General features: G+C 42.0%; 1 protein-coding gene across 2 annotated transcripts; it reads right to left on the bottom strand.

The window, feature by feature from the left end:
* Window positions 1–3,116: 3,116 nt before the first annotated feature.
* On the bottom strand, window positions 3,117–11,438 carry LOC135488294 (uncharacterized). Of its 2 annotated transcripts, none has more exons than XM_064772840.1 (11): window positions 10,544–11,438; window positions 9,980–10,180; window positions 9,300–9,336; window positions 8,533–8,661; window positions 7,924–8,039; window positions 7,563–7,734; window positions 6,912–7,078; window positions 6,268–6,321; window positions 5,844–6,114; window positions 5,126–5,602; window positions 3,117–4,457 (listed from the first exon to the last, which is right to left on the bottom strand). In XM_064772840.1, exons 2-11 carry the CDS (start codon window positions 10,100–10,102, stop codon window positions 4,303–4,305), a joined length of 1,701 nt encoding a protein of 566 aa, XP_064628910.1. In that variant the 5' UTR covers window positions 10,103–10,180; window positions 10,544–11,438; the 3' UTR covers window positions 3,117–4,302. The 2 variants fall into 2 exon arrangements, with proteins under 2 accessions (XP_064628910.1, XP_064628911.1); XM_064772841.1 differs by having other exon boundaries at window positions 10,601–11,438.
* Between the last annotated feature and the right edge of the window lie 149 nt (window positions 11,439–11,587).

The raw sequence follows: 11,587 nt of genomic DNA, 5'->3' as shown, positions 1-11,587 counted from the left end.
ACTTCATTTACATTATATACTCCCGCACACACGTGTATCTTAAGAGCCCCTCCTAAGAGGGGGGCTTAATATGTAAAGTCAAGGACTTAGTGAGCCCCCCTTTAGGTCGGGGGAGCTCCCCCGAACCCCCCTACGAGCATATGTTAAGTGCAAGCTCTAACAACTACAGCTGTTACAATGGGGGGACACCCCCCAAACCCCCCTCCGTCGACATAGGTTTTTACCAGTGCGTTGGGGGGAAGCTCCCCCCAAACCCCCCCGGTGGACAGTCAACTAGCCCTTCTGTGTCATACTGCTGGAGGGGGGGGGGTGCGATGGGACCATCCATATAGTTCCTTCCGACACATTTTTGTTTTGGTAATGTAATACATTGTGATTGTCCTTATTCACGGGAATCGGGCGTTTCCAGTAATATACGACACTTAAATGGATTGTCCTCATGCATTCACTTTGGAAACGCATTTTAAAATAGATGTCACGTCCTGTTAATGGGGCACGTCATCATCGCGTACATTTGGGAAAAACTCCCTAACGAGACCGGAGCAGACGGCTGAAAGTAGTTTATTTATTGGCCGCTAGGGTACAGAATGTACGTCGCTCACCCGAAATTTTCACGCAACTATAGCTAAATAGAGCTAGTTCTAGTTTGTGATTCATTTTGATACTTCAGATTTGGGCAGTAGACCAATATAACTTAGTCGTCAGTGTGGTTTTAAGCTGGAAAAACGTATTTGTTTTTCTTAAAGTGCCTTTTTTGGACGGGTGTGTGCGATTGTTTTGTTTTTATGTCACGTGACCTCGACCATGTCGACACAAAATTGAAATAAACCACCCTTTTCTGTCATTATTTAGGACGGATATTTCTCCAATAAAAATATTAATATAATTGGCCAATTTCTTAGGCATATGATGTAGCGAATTCCCATGAAGATTTAAATTTAATTTAACTTAATTTCAACCAATGGGATAGCAACCACCACCGGAAGATCGCGGAGAAATCGGTAAACTCAACGGAGTTAATTCAGAAAAATACCAAAAAAAATTGTTTGTAGGATATACAATTGTTACTCTCTTTATTTCTAATCATTCACTATATACTCCCGCACACACGTGTATCTTAAGAGCCCCTCCTAAAGGGGGTCTTATGAAGTAATGATGGTCGTGGGTTTTGAAAGAAGCATACCCTAATCTGTCATTATACAATAGGGAAGGACACTTTTTCTTGGCATCCTGAGATACAGGTTTTTGATACTCCTAACTCGTATACAAAAATATCGAGAGGCGGAGTATTTTTACAAGGGGGACTATAAGCAGGAGGAGAGGGGCTAATTGGGCCATCTTCAGGTGACTAATATACACAGTAAGGGCTCTAGGTCATGTCAGATTCAGCACTAATATATTCCTCGTACAGGCGTGAATCATTTCGACGTACTGTGAGATGTGAGAGACCCCTATTGGCAACTTTGTGTAACTTTACCTTGCCTGCCTAGCTACTGCCTATATTGTCCCTTTAAAACCACTGGTTGATGTCAGGATGTTTCTTGGTGGGATTGAAGACGGCGTATAACAGTCGGAAATGTCGTGGAAAAAGTGTCGGGTCTTATTGTATTCTGACGTATTAGAGCTGGTTACTCTAAGGTATACCACAGATTGCATTCAATCACCGATACAGGACTCTGGCCTTGATGGGGTTTTGATGTGATCTCGGATGATAACCTCATCATTTCTTCAAGACATTTAGTTACAGGTTCTGGGTAAAGGTGTCGCCTGTGTGTACCAAGTGTAACGCTAGAGATGTCCCACCAATAAAGTTATTTGTTCCATCATCGTCTCCGTTTGGCCCTGGAGTCAAGGACTTTCATCAGCTTGGACATGTTGAAGCATCGTCTCATCCATTGTCTCCTTAAACCTGGAAAACACGGGTTGTCATCTCGTGGTAACTTTGTCTCCTATGCATCCTGAGGCCGCGCAGACGAGGACTGTCATCATATTGCAGTAATTGTGTCTCTTATTTCTCCTTGGGCCTAAAAGACAAGGCCTGCCATCATCTTGAAGGGGCATTTCTCTTTTGTCTCCTTTAATAACTCTACGAGGCAAGGAATACCACAGCCCTTGAGTATCTTTGTCTCATTTGGATTAGATAGAATGTGGCATATTCACCTTATACCAGCTCAGATTCAGCCTGGTTGTGACTGCTCTAACCATGTTGACAAAATTTGTCGAGTTGCAAGGGCCAATTCTGCCTTGTTGTGACTGTTTCGGCCGTGTTGGCAAGACAGTGGAGCTGTCAGGTCTGATTCGGCCTGATTGTGACTGTCTCATTTTGGCAAGACGGTGTAGCTGCAAGGGTCAATGCGGCCTGGCCGTGGCTCTCTCATCTCTCTCACCGCGTTGACAAGCCAGTAGGGCTGTCACATCTAATTCGGCCTGGTTGTGACTGTCTTATATCATCATGTTGGCAAGCCAGTGGAGTTGTCAGGTTTGATTTCGTTTGGTTGGGGTGTCCCATCTCGCTCACGGTACCGGCAGTAACATGGCGCACGAAGTGCAAGCTGCCGCTGTCCCTCAGTTCTATCATTTGCCACTAGAGGCCGTCAAGCCCATCGCCATTTGAGACACCCGGTCTCGTCGAGGAATCCTATATTTTGTGATAACCTGTCCGAGAACGATATTAAGACAACCAGTCGTGAAATCTATTGAGACACTGTGCAGGAATCTGATTTTATACGCCAGTGTGTAGAGCCTGGCGCAGTGTAGCTAAGGAACCATTTGCGAGGACATCCTGAGCAATCTACTCGCTAGGGCAATTTTGAGACACTCATCATAATTAATTGACAAAAAGAAAAAAAATCGGTAACATAAACCACTAGAGTTGATGATCGATCAGTTATAGCCGCTTAATGTTTTTAACGACCACTCTGTTGGAGAAGTGTCCCTGTGCCTAACATGGAGACAGTCCCAACGCGGAGGAGATTGTTGTGTTAGTCACAACCTCTCCGAAGACAGTCACAACCTCTCAGGAGACAGCACAAAAATGTTTTTCAGCACGGCTTTGAGGCAGGCCAATGCAACCTTAGAATCGTGGACAAAAGTGGAGAACAAACTTAATAAAAATATCAGACCTTTTTATTATAAAACCAAAATAAACATTATGCACACAGTTTCCATTCAATTTCTTATTATCTTTAAAATGCTAATTGGGAAATCGTATATATAAAATAACAAATGTATAGTCTGTGAACGACATCATAGAAAACATTTCTTACCAATCACATAGAAGGATATTATGACAGATGAAATAAAGGAGCTTGATAATCATCATAAGGTGTGTCTTGTGGCTAATGTTTTTGGATGCATTTTTCTTCATACCCACTCAATAAGCATTTGCGCTTGTGAACTAAACGTCTCTCATTCGTCACCACAATATATGATACTCCTGGATTTCAGCACGCCATCAGCGTCTTCTGGGGTCCAAGTCCTAGAGGGTACCAAGAAACACGAAGACGTATTTCAGTACCACTCGGACAAAACCGGACCGTCTTGTTTACCCCAATTTTCAAATAGCAAAGCACGGAAGCATTGGACTGTGCCTGTCTGTCGATCAATCTGCAGGGTATGCTTGTGATGTGCATGTACACAGTGAATGAGTAATCTGACTGAAGAGGAATAATTGCCTCTAAGTGATATGCGCATCATACTTGGTGCATGATACTTGGTATGATAGAGAAAGCTGCCAAATAAATCATTCTCAAATTCTACCAGAAGTGGGCCTATATGTGCTCCCTGAAGTCGCCTGAGTATAAAAATATCATCAATCGCCAAAGGCTTTATCTGAGGTAACTGCTGTTGAAGTCATTAAAGTTGCTCCCTAATTAATAGTACAAGCAAATTCAACTTTTTAGCTGGAATGTACTTATATATATACGCATATACATTTTTGTATATAAAAAGAGTCTGAATTGGTTCAGAGAACTTTTGTCTCAGTCAGATTAACTACATGTATATAAAATATTGATAGATATGTCCTACTGTATTACTATTGCGTTCTTTCTGCTATGCCTTACTGATATCTTTCAGCAACAATATATACATCAACCCCTTTATCATAAATTACCAGGAGGTAATAACTTACAGCCCACTGAAATAACCCGTATTCCGAAAAACAATAGCACCAATAATTTTTTCACCACGGTAAATGATCATCTCAGATAACATTCTGACTTCCGATGTTAAAAAACCTTGGTGTAATGTGTAATGTTGTTGATGTCACTGAAATAAATTGCAACACCGCATCTCCTAACTCTAGGCTTGCATCTCCATGTTCAGCGCTGGAAGGAGTGGGTCCGCCTGGGCTGACATCCCTCGCATCATTTCGACGTTTGGGTCCAGCTGATGAAGTTCGCTACCTGATGGCGGAAAACCCTCCTCTATTTCTGGCGGGAGTGTGCTCATCGAAGCTACAGAAAAAAGCATTTACGATATGAATAAATGACGTGAAAAACAATCAACGAAAATGGCCGCCACGGCAATACCGATTGATTTTCCAAATTAATGCTTATAATGGATGAGGGACAATTCGTAAAATTGTTCAAATGTCCAGCGCACACCACTCTTTTCCTTTTTAGTAGGCGAAATGGTGAGTAGGCGTAATGGCGAATAGGCGAAGTGGGTGTAGGCGAAATGGTGAATAGGCGAAATGGGTGTAGGCGAAATGGGGGTAGGCGAAATGGGTAAGAGGCGAAATGGGTGTAGGCGAAATGGGTGTAGGCGAAATGGGGGTACACCTGAGGAAGATCCAGTAAGGATCGAAAGCTAGAGTCAAAGCAATTTACATTCCAAATTATATTGTAAAAATGTTTCTAGACGGTTTCCAGTCGATGTGGCAATCAATGGCCAGAATCGCTACATGAGTGGCAGCAATAAACGTGCGGCCTAAATTGCATAATGAATAAATGAAAAACATGAGTTTTGGGGTTATGGCTTATGGTTCTGTGTATACTTATCACCGGAGAAAACGAAGAACTGATGAAGGTCACCATGAAAAGCCGGGAACTGGACATCGTTGACAGGTGCATTAGGCCTAATTAAGTACATGAAGGTGACAAAACTTGTGTCTGGTACTTACGCCATTCATAGTTACTCTCTGCTGCTACATCGATGATTGCGTTCAAGAACTCCCTCCCAACTGTATCACAAGTCAGGGCCTTTGTCCCACCAGTGAACTTCATCCAGTCCAGCAGATTAGATGCGCTGGGCCACTCTGGGTTCAATTTGACTAATACCCGTTTCCTTTGGTTACTTCTAACACGTATCAAAGAGAGCAATCCCTGGTGGACGGCATCCCTTGGCCAAGATTGCGTCTCTAAAAAGTCGTCTGCTGTGTGCTTTGAGCAGACAATCAGAATAATAGCACTCATGTTTATCACATCATCGGGACATTTTCGAAAACATGTAGTCCGAAATTTATTTCGGAGATCAGAAAGGTTGATTAGTCTGGATACAAATCTATTGTCCCTCTCTAGAAGACTTTTGAGACATTGCAATGCGTTTCTGTTACTTGATCCGTGGTACAATACTGCCACGTCTGGCTTGCTATCCGTGTCTGAAATGAAGCGGGAGTGCGTTCATAAAGATGATATTTGAAAGAAGGAGAAAACGGGTGCGTAAAAGTCGCCGGCTGATACATGTACGTTGAAAAATCCAATATTTAGAATATTAGTATATAATTAAGTGTAAATTAATCCATACTTGGTATCATATCGATAAACACTACTTCGCTTAAATTAAAAGCTGTTCTCATATTAAGGTCTCATGCAGCGTGAGAGTATCATACCATTTCATACCTGGCGCTGGAGGACTCTTCTTTACCCGCTGGTAAGCTGCGACTCCACCGAACAGAAGTAAAAAAGCAACAATAGCAGTAACGCCAACAGTAGGGCCGAACCAAGATGGAAAAGCCCCGGTTTTATTGGGGATGGTCCTTATCACGACCCGGGAACCATTGCTGGTGGTCGTGATGAGTGGCGTGGTGGGAGCTTTCGGGAAAGTGAACCAGTCGGTGCAGCTGCGTCCACATGGCCCCTGGCATTCGTCGTTCTTTTCCAACGCACGGACCTGAAACCAATCAGAGGCCCTCAGTATGAAGTCACCGAGACACTGCAGCTTAAGAGTTTCGCCAATCACAAGGTAGAATTTTGATGAGATTTCTGCTCTTCGTCAAAATGAATTAGGATGCCCGTGTCAATGCATTAAAAGTATTCAACTTACGCAAATTTGATATGTCCCCTCTTCTATTTTGGGAAAGAATCCTTCGTTGTGCGGCTGCAAATAGAAAAAGAATAACGATGACCAAAAACAGATCTGAGTTAGCAGTTTTTGATATACATGTACATTGATATTTACCAGTACATGCAAGGGAGGCTTTTATGCTCGATTAATCTCTGAGGTTTTAAGGCCATATGTCTCTCGAGAACAATTCTCTTAATAAATCACCATAAAGGGGAAATTACACTGTTACATCGGAACATGGGGTCTTCCTTACCAGAGAACAACGAACAACATAGTACAAGTAAACGAAGTTCAGCGTACGTACTTCAGCGGCAACTTTCTAGAAAATAATTCTCTTTATCTTATGGAGGATGGTTTGCGAGTGTCGTGTATTTTAAAATGAATGGGCAGATGACTTAATGAAACACCAAACCTTTCGTATAGCCTGCTGCAAAACCGGTGTAACAGAAACAAATGCCCCCCTGGAAAAAGTGTCCGGCCCTATTGTATTCTGCAATATGGTTCTATAGACACCCTGACTGTCAATAGCTCAGAGATTGAAGCGCATAATAGAATACTTTGTTTCCCGGGCATTTTAAACTTCTACACCGGCCCAGTTCTAAGTTCTGCCCAGCGATACTCACATAAATCACAATGACGGCACCAACCTCTAACTCGGTTTCCCTAAAGACAAGCATTAACTTGAACCTCCGAAGACAGAAACACTGGGGCTCAGGCGGGATTTTAAACCAAGCGCGGACACCATCTGCGAGCACCTCGTGATTCACTGCTGATGCCCATTTCCCAGGTTCTGAAAAGAGTGAGTCGACTCGTTATATCGTTTGAAAGGCTTGCCAGGTTGGCAGGGTCATGAAGTCACGATTTCGTGACTTGTTGGACATGGTTATGTGACATGTTCTGGGACATGAGCGGCCAAGACAATTTCATAAATTAGGAGTTCCGGGTAATATTTAAATAGGTATTCCTTGGTGTAACGCTAAGTGCGAAGCGTCATCAGTTTTTTTTGTACATCAGTTTTTTTCGCCAATACCGAAATCAGTTTTATCCAAGTAGATTGTGATATGAATGTGGTAGTCATGTAGGATACCGCAGCTGCAATCATGCAGTCCTTCGTAATAGTAGTCCTATAGCAACTGTGTCCTGTCATATCATACAAACAAAACTCTCGTGAAATTCAATTTTACAAAGTTTCAGATCTTTTTTCTTCTTCCAGTGTTAACATTATTGTAATCATGGACCCCAAAGCCATGACAGCGAAACCTATACAAACCTACCCCATTCAGGATAATCAACAGTAACATAGTCGAATACATCCTCAGTGAACGACCTCATCATGGGACTCTTTCCCGGTACTGGCTGGAGCTTGAAAAAATATTCGTTACCTTCCACAACGGTTGGGGCACATGTGGTCTTTCTGCGGTCAGGAATCTGGAATTCGAGTACCATCTGAAATGTGAAGAGTAGCGAGATACAGAAATTTGTCATTGCACGACAAGTCCAAATCTCGAAATTTTCCCTCACTATTTTTGCTGGCGGTTTTTAATTGGGTCAGAAAGTAAAAGAAAGACGAAATTTTGAAGAAACGTTGAAACAAGAGAGCGAAAAACTGCAAGAAAGAATAATATTTTTCCTCACCTGCTTGCCAAAACGTGACCAATTCCCATTGCTAAGTTTGATATCGTAAGCGAACAGGAAGTCCTGACTTTCATGATGGGCTATTGACAATCGGTAACCTGTCAAACAGTCTGTACCTAGGAAGAGGAAGGAGGCAATGTTGAATTGACCTGGGCCAGATGTGAAACTGTTCAATCAGATGACAAACTTTACATCGTCAATGTCTTCGTTTCTCTTCACAAGCTTAGGTTTGAAATAATGACATCGTTTAGACAAACAAATAGAATAAATTCTAAATCGTAGTCGTGATGTATCCAACTTCCTCGCATTGGCAAACCAGGCATCTTCGAATCGATGTTTGTCGATGACATCAGTGTCAAAATGACGTTGTGATAGTCCTAGCTTTGCCACGTGCCAAATACAAGTTCGTCCATGGTCAATCAGGCTGGTGATATTTACCGAATCTATCGCCAATACCGAAAGTCTTTATGTACGTTTAACGAAACAAACCCATGAGGCATTTTTGGCTCGTATCTCATCTAAAAAATGTTGAGGGCGGCATTTGAAATGCATGAAATATTTTTCATGCACATTTGATTATAGTAGCCAAAAATGTTACTGGAGACTCACCTTCGGCTGGAAGCCTAATAGTAACGTTAAATGTAAGTCTACGACAGCCTTTTACGGGAACTACTTTCACCTTGAGTTTTGGCGCTGTGATGTAGCAGTGAGATCGTGGAAGTGGAGAAGCTATGTCCGCTGAAAAAGTGACATGCTTTTAAGTTTGTTGACCGAAGTCAAAGAAGAGTTGATATTTTGCGCCAACGGCATAATAAGTTTGAGAGCCATTCGTTTCGGTACGATATCTATATAGATAAATACATGTACAATGTCCGCGATATATCGAAGAATGGTTTTTTTATCGGTCATACTTTCATTCTTATTACTGTATTACCAAAACCATCTGCGATATATTGATGAATACACGCACTGTTGTTGGCACAGTGGCACCGAAATGGATGACCTGACTTTCTGAAAAGGTATTTAGAAAGTAAGAATTCCAAAACAAGTTAAAAAAATTCCGTGACACTATATTCGTTATGCATACATTAGCACGTATAACGCATATGAATGATTAGTTATTTCTTGAGTTATTAGTGATTGGCTTCCCTTAGTACATATTGCTCCAACCGCCTAAAGGCGATAAAAATGCATTTGATGGCTTTATAATTTGATGTACTAGTATATACTTAAGTCGGTTTTTGTGCGTCTGTTGCACGCAATAGGCCTTTTCTACTGAGGCCCTTCATACGGCTAAACGGTTACTTCCAAGCGTTCAACTCTGATCCGGGAATGCGTTTCGGGGGATTTGTATGTACTCTAGAATGCCTACTTACTAAAGCCAGTAATGTCGCATTGTTCCTCTGGATGAGACTAAAAAATACAAAATATGATGTTATCCGAATATGAGCACTTAGACCATCTCTATTAAATACAACCCTGGGTGTAAAATCCGTGTAACGAGAGGGCACTGAATATATTGTAGGTGTCTTGCAGTTGATTTGAGCCTTATACATGTATGCGGAGGAAACGTGCTTTTTAAAAACACGCTGCATAATTTTTTTTCCATGTTTCTTTTCAAAACATAAGATGACAAGTCCAGTTGATTCTTTCCTGTGAGTGATTAGTTTAGACTTGTTGAGCGGGACCAGGTAGACTTTAACGTCATGAACGTTTAAGTTTATTTCCGACCCCGGTGAGCAAAAACGAAGTCGTACCACTTTAACAAGGTCAAAGAATTCATGTTTATAGGCCTAACTATCACAAAAATGGCCGTATATACATTTGTACGTGTATTTGTTCGAAGCAGCTACAATGTTAGGGGACTCGGCTGTATCCATCTTTCTTCCTTTTCCTCTGCAGCCAATGTAGTTATATCTTGAAGATATGCGTGCAATTTATACGATGGTACATCACCGCCATTTATTTATATCAGTAATCGATAGAGACATTATGAGTGAATATGACCTTGACCCGATCAGGCCACGATCAGAAAACTATCATCGAGAGCACGTACCTCAATCAAACACCTGCCACATCCTTCCTGCGGTTGACCCCATCCGGGGAAAGACACAACCACACGAACCAGCAGCACCGCCAAATGGAGATATAATCCGTGAGACCAAAACCATTGAGACATCACGTCAAACTTAACGCCACGACCAAGTTTTTCTCATCCCGCACTAGTATTCAGATGAAATTATGCTGTGATATCGACCTTGTTGTCAATGAAAATGAAATAAAAGACATTATTTATGGAGGCTCAGTACAATTCAATGCGAGTCCGACGTCATGTCATGCCCTACTTGGCCGCATGACTAAAATTGAATAAAAAGCCATATAAAATCCGTTTATAAGAAAGCTCAGATTTTTTTTACATTGGAATGCACGAGTTGAATACACTGACTAATCTAGTTAGTGAGATTTCAGTTTTGTATATACGTGTATACTGGTAGCGGTATAAACTGGGTTGGTCTTTGACGTGTTCCTTTATTTTGAGCCTCTGAAGTAAACCTTAGGTCCGGCTGCATGCGAGCCGTCCGACATGGAACGGCATAACTGATAGGTATCATAACCTTACACAAATCGATGCATGACCGGTCATCTCCCAATAACGACAATTCATCATTTCACTAACCGCTGCAGATTCTGATCTCCCTAAAACAAAGGCAACACCATACGTCCACAATCAGGTATCGTCCTTTCACTAACTGCATCAGATTCTGATCTCCCTAAAACAAAGGCAACACCATACGTCCACAATCAGTTATCGTCCTTTCACTAACTGCTGCAGATTCTGATCTCCCTAAAACAAAGGCAACACCATACGTCCACTATCAGGTATCGTCCTTTCACTAACTGCATCAGATTCTGATCTCCCTAAAACAAAGGCAACACCATACGTCCACAATCAGGTATCGTCCTTTCACTAACTGCATCAGATTCTGATCTCCCTAAAACAAAGGCAACACCATACGTCCACAATCAGGTATCGTCCTTTCACTAACTAGTGTAGATTCTGATCTCACTAAAACAAAGGCAACACCATACGTCCACAATCAGGTATCGTCCTTTCACTAACTAGTGTAGCTTCTGATCTCCCTAAAACAAAGGCAACACCATACGCCCACTATCAGGTATCGTCCTTTCACTAACTGCTGCAGATTCTGATCTCCCTAATACAAAGGCAACACCATACATCCACAATCAGGTATCGTCCTTTCACTAACTGTTGCAGATTCTGATCTCCCTGAAACAAAGGCAACACCATACGTCCACAATCAGATCAGGTATCGTCCTTTCACTGACTGATGCCGATTCTGGTCCCCCTAAGACAAAGACAACAGTATGATCAGCCACTGACAATTCATTGCAGTAACGAAAACACCGGATACCATTTATTCATGCATGACACCAACATTCATTTTAAGCAAACGACACAAACGTTAGATGCTGTCGGCATATCGGATTATTTGTTACAGTCAACGCCCAGTCCATCTGTCGTATTTGGGTCAAAAGGTAGGTTACTCTAGATCTGTATCCACGATTACAATACCCTCGAACCAGGGATAACCAGCGTACAGAAAAGACATTCAGAATCTGTAAAACATGTCTGTGGTAAACA

This window comes from Lineus longissimus, chromosome 5, assembly GCF_910592395.1.
Source record: "Lineus longissimus chromosome 5, tnLinLong1.2, whole genome shotgun sequence".
NCBI classification, from domain to species: Eukaryota; Metazoa; Nemertea; class Pilidiophora; order Heteronemertea; family Lineidae; genus Lineus; species Lineus longissimus.
This window is presented reverse-complemented; position numbering and strand designations above follow the sequence as displayed.

Bases quoted from the DNA above. Each gene is read 5' to 3' on its own strand.
- LOC135488294 (XM_064772840.1), bottom strand. From the start codon at position 10,102: ATGTCTCAATGGTTTTGGTCTCACGGATTATATCTCCATTTGGCGGTG. The intron at 8,662-9,299 runs GTAAGTAGGCAT...TCACTTTTTCAG, and splicing joins ATGCGACATTACTGGCTTTA to CGGACATAGCTTCTCCACTT. The intron at 7,735-7,923 runs GTGAGGAAAAAT...TTCACATTTCAG, and splicing joins GGTCACGTTTTGGCAAGCAG to ATGGTACTCGAATTCCAGAT.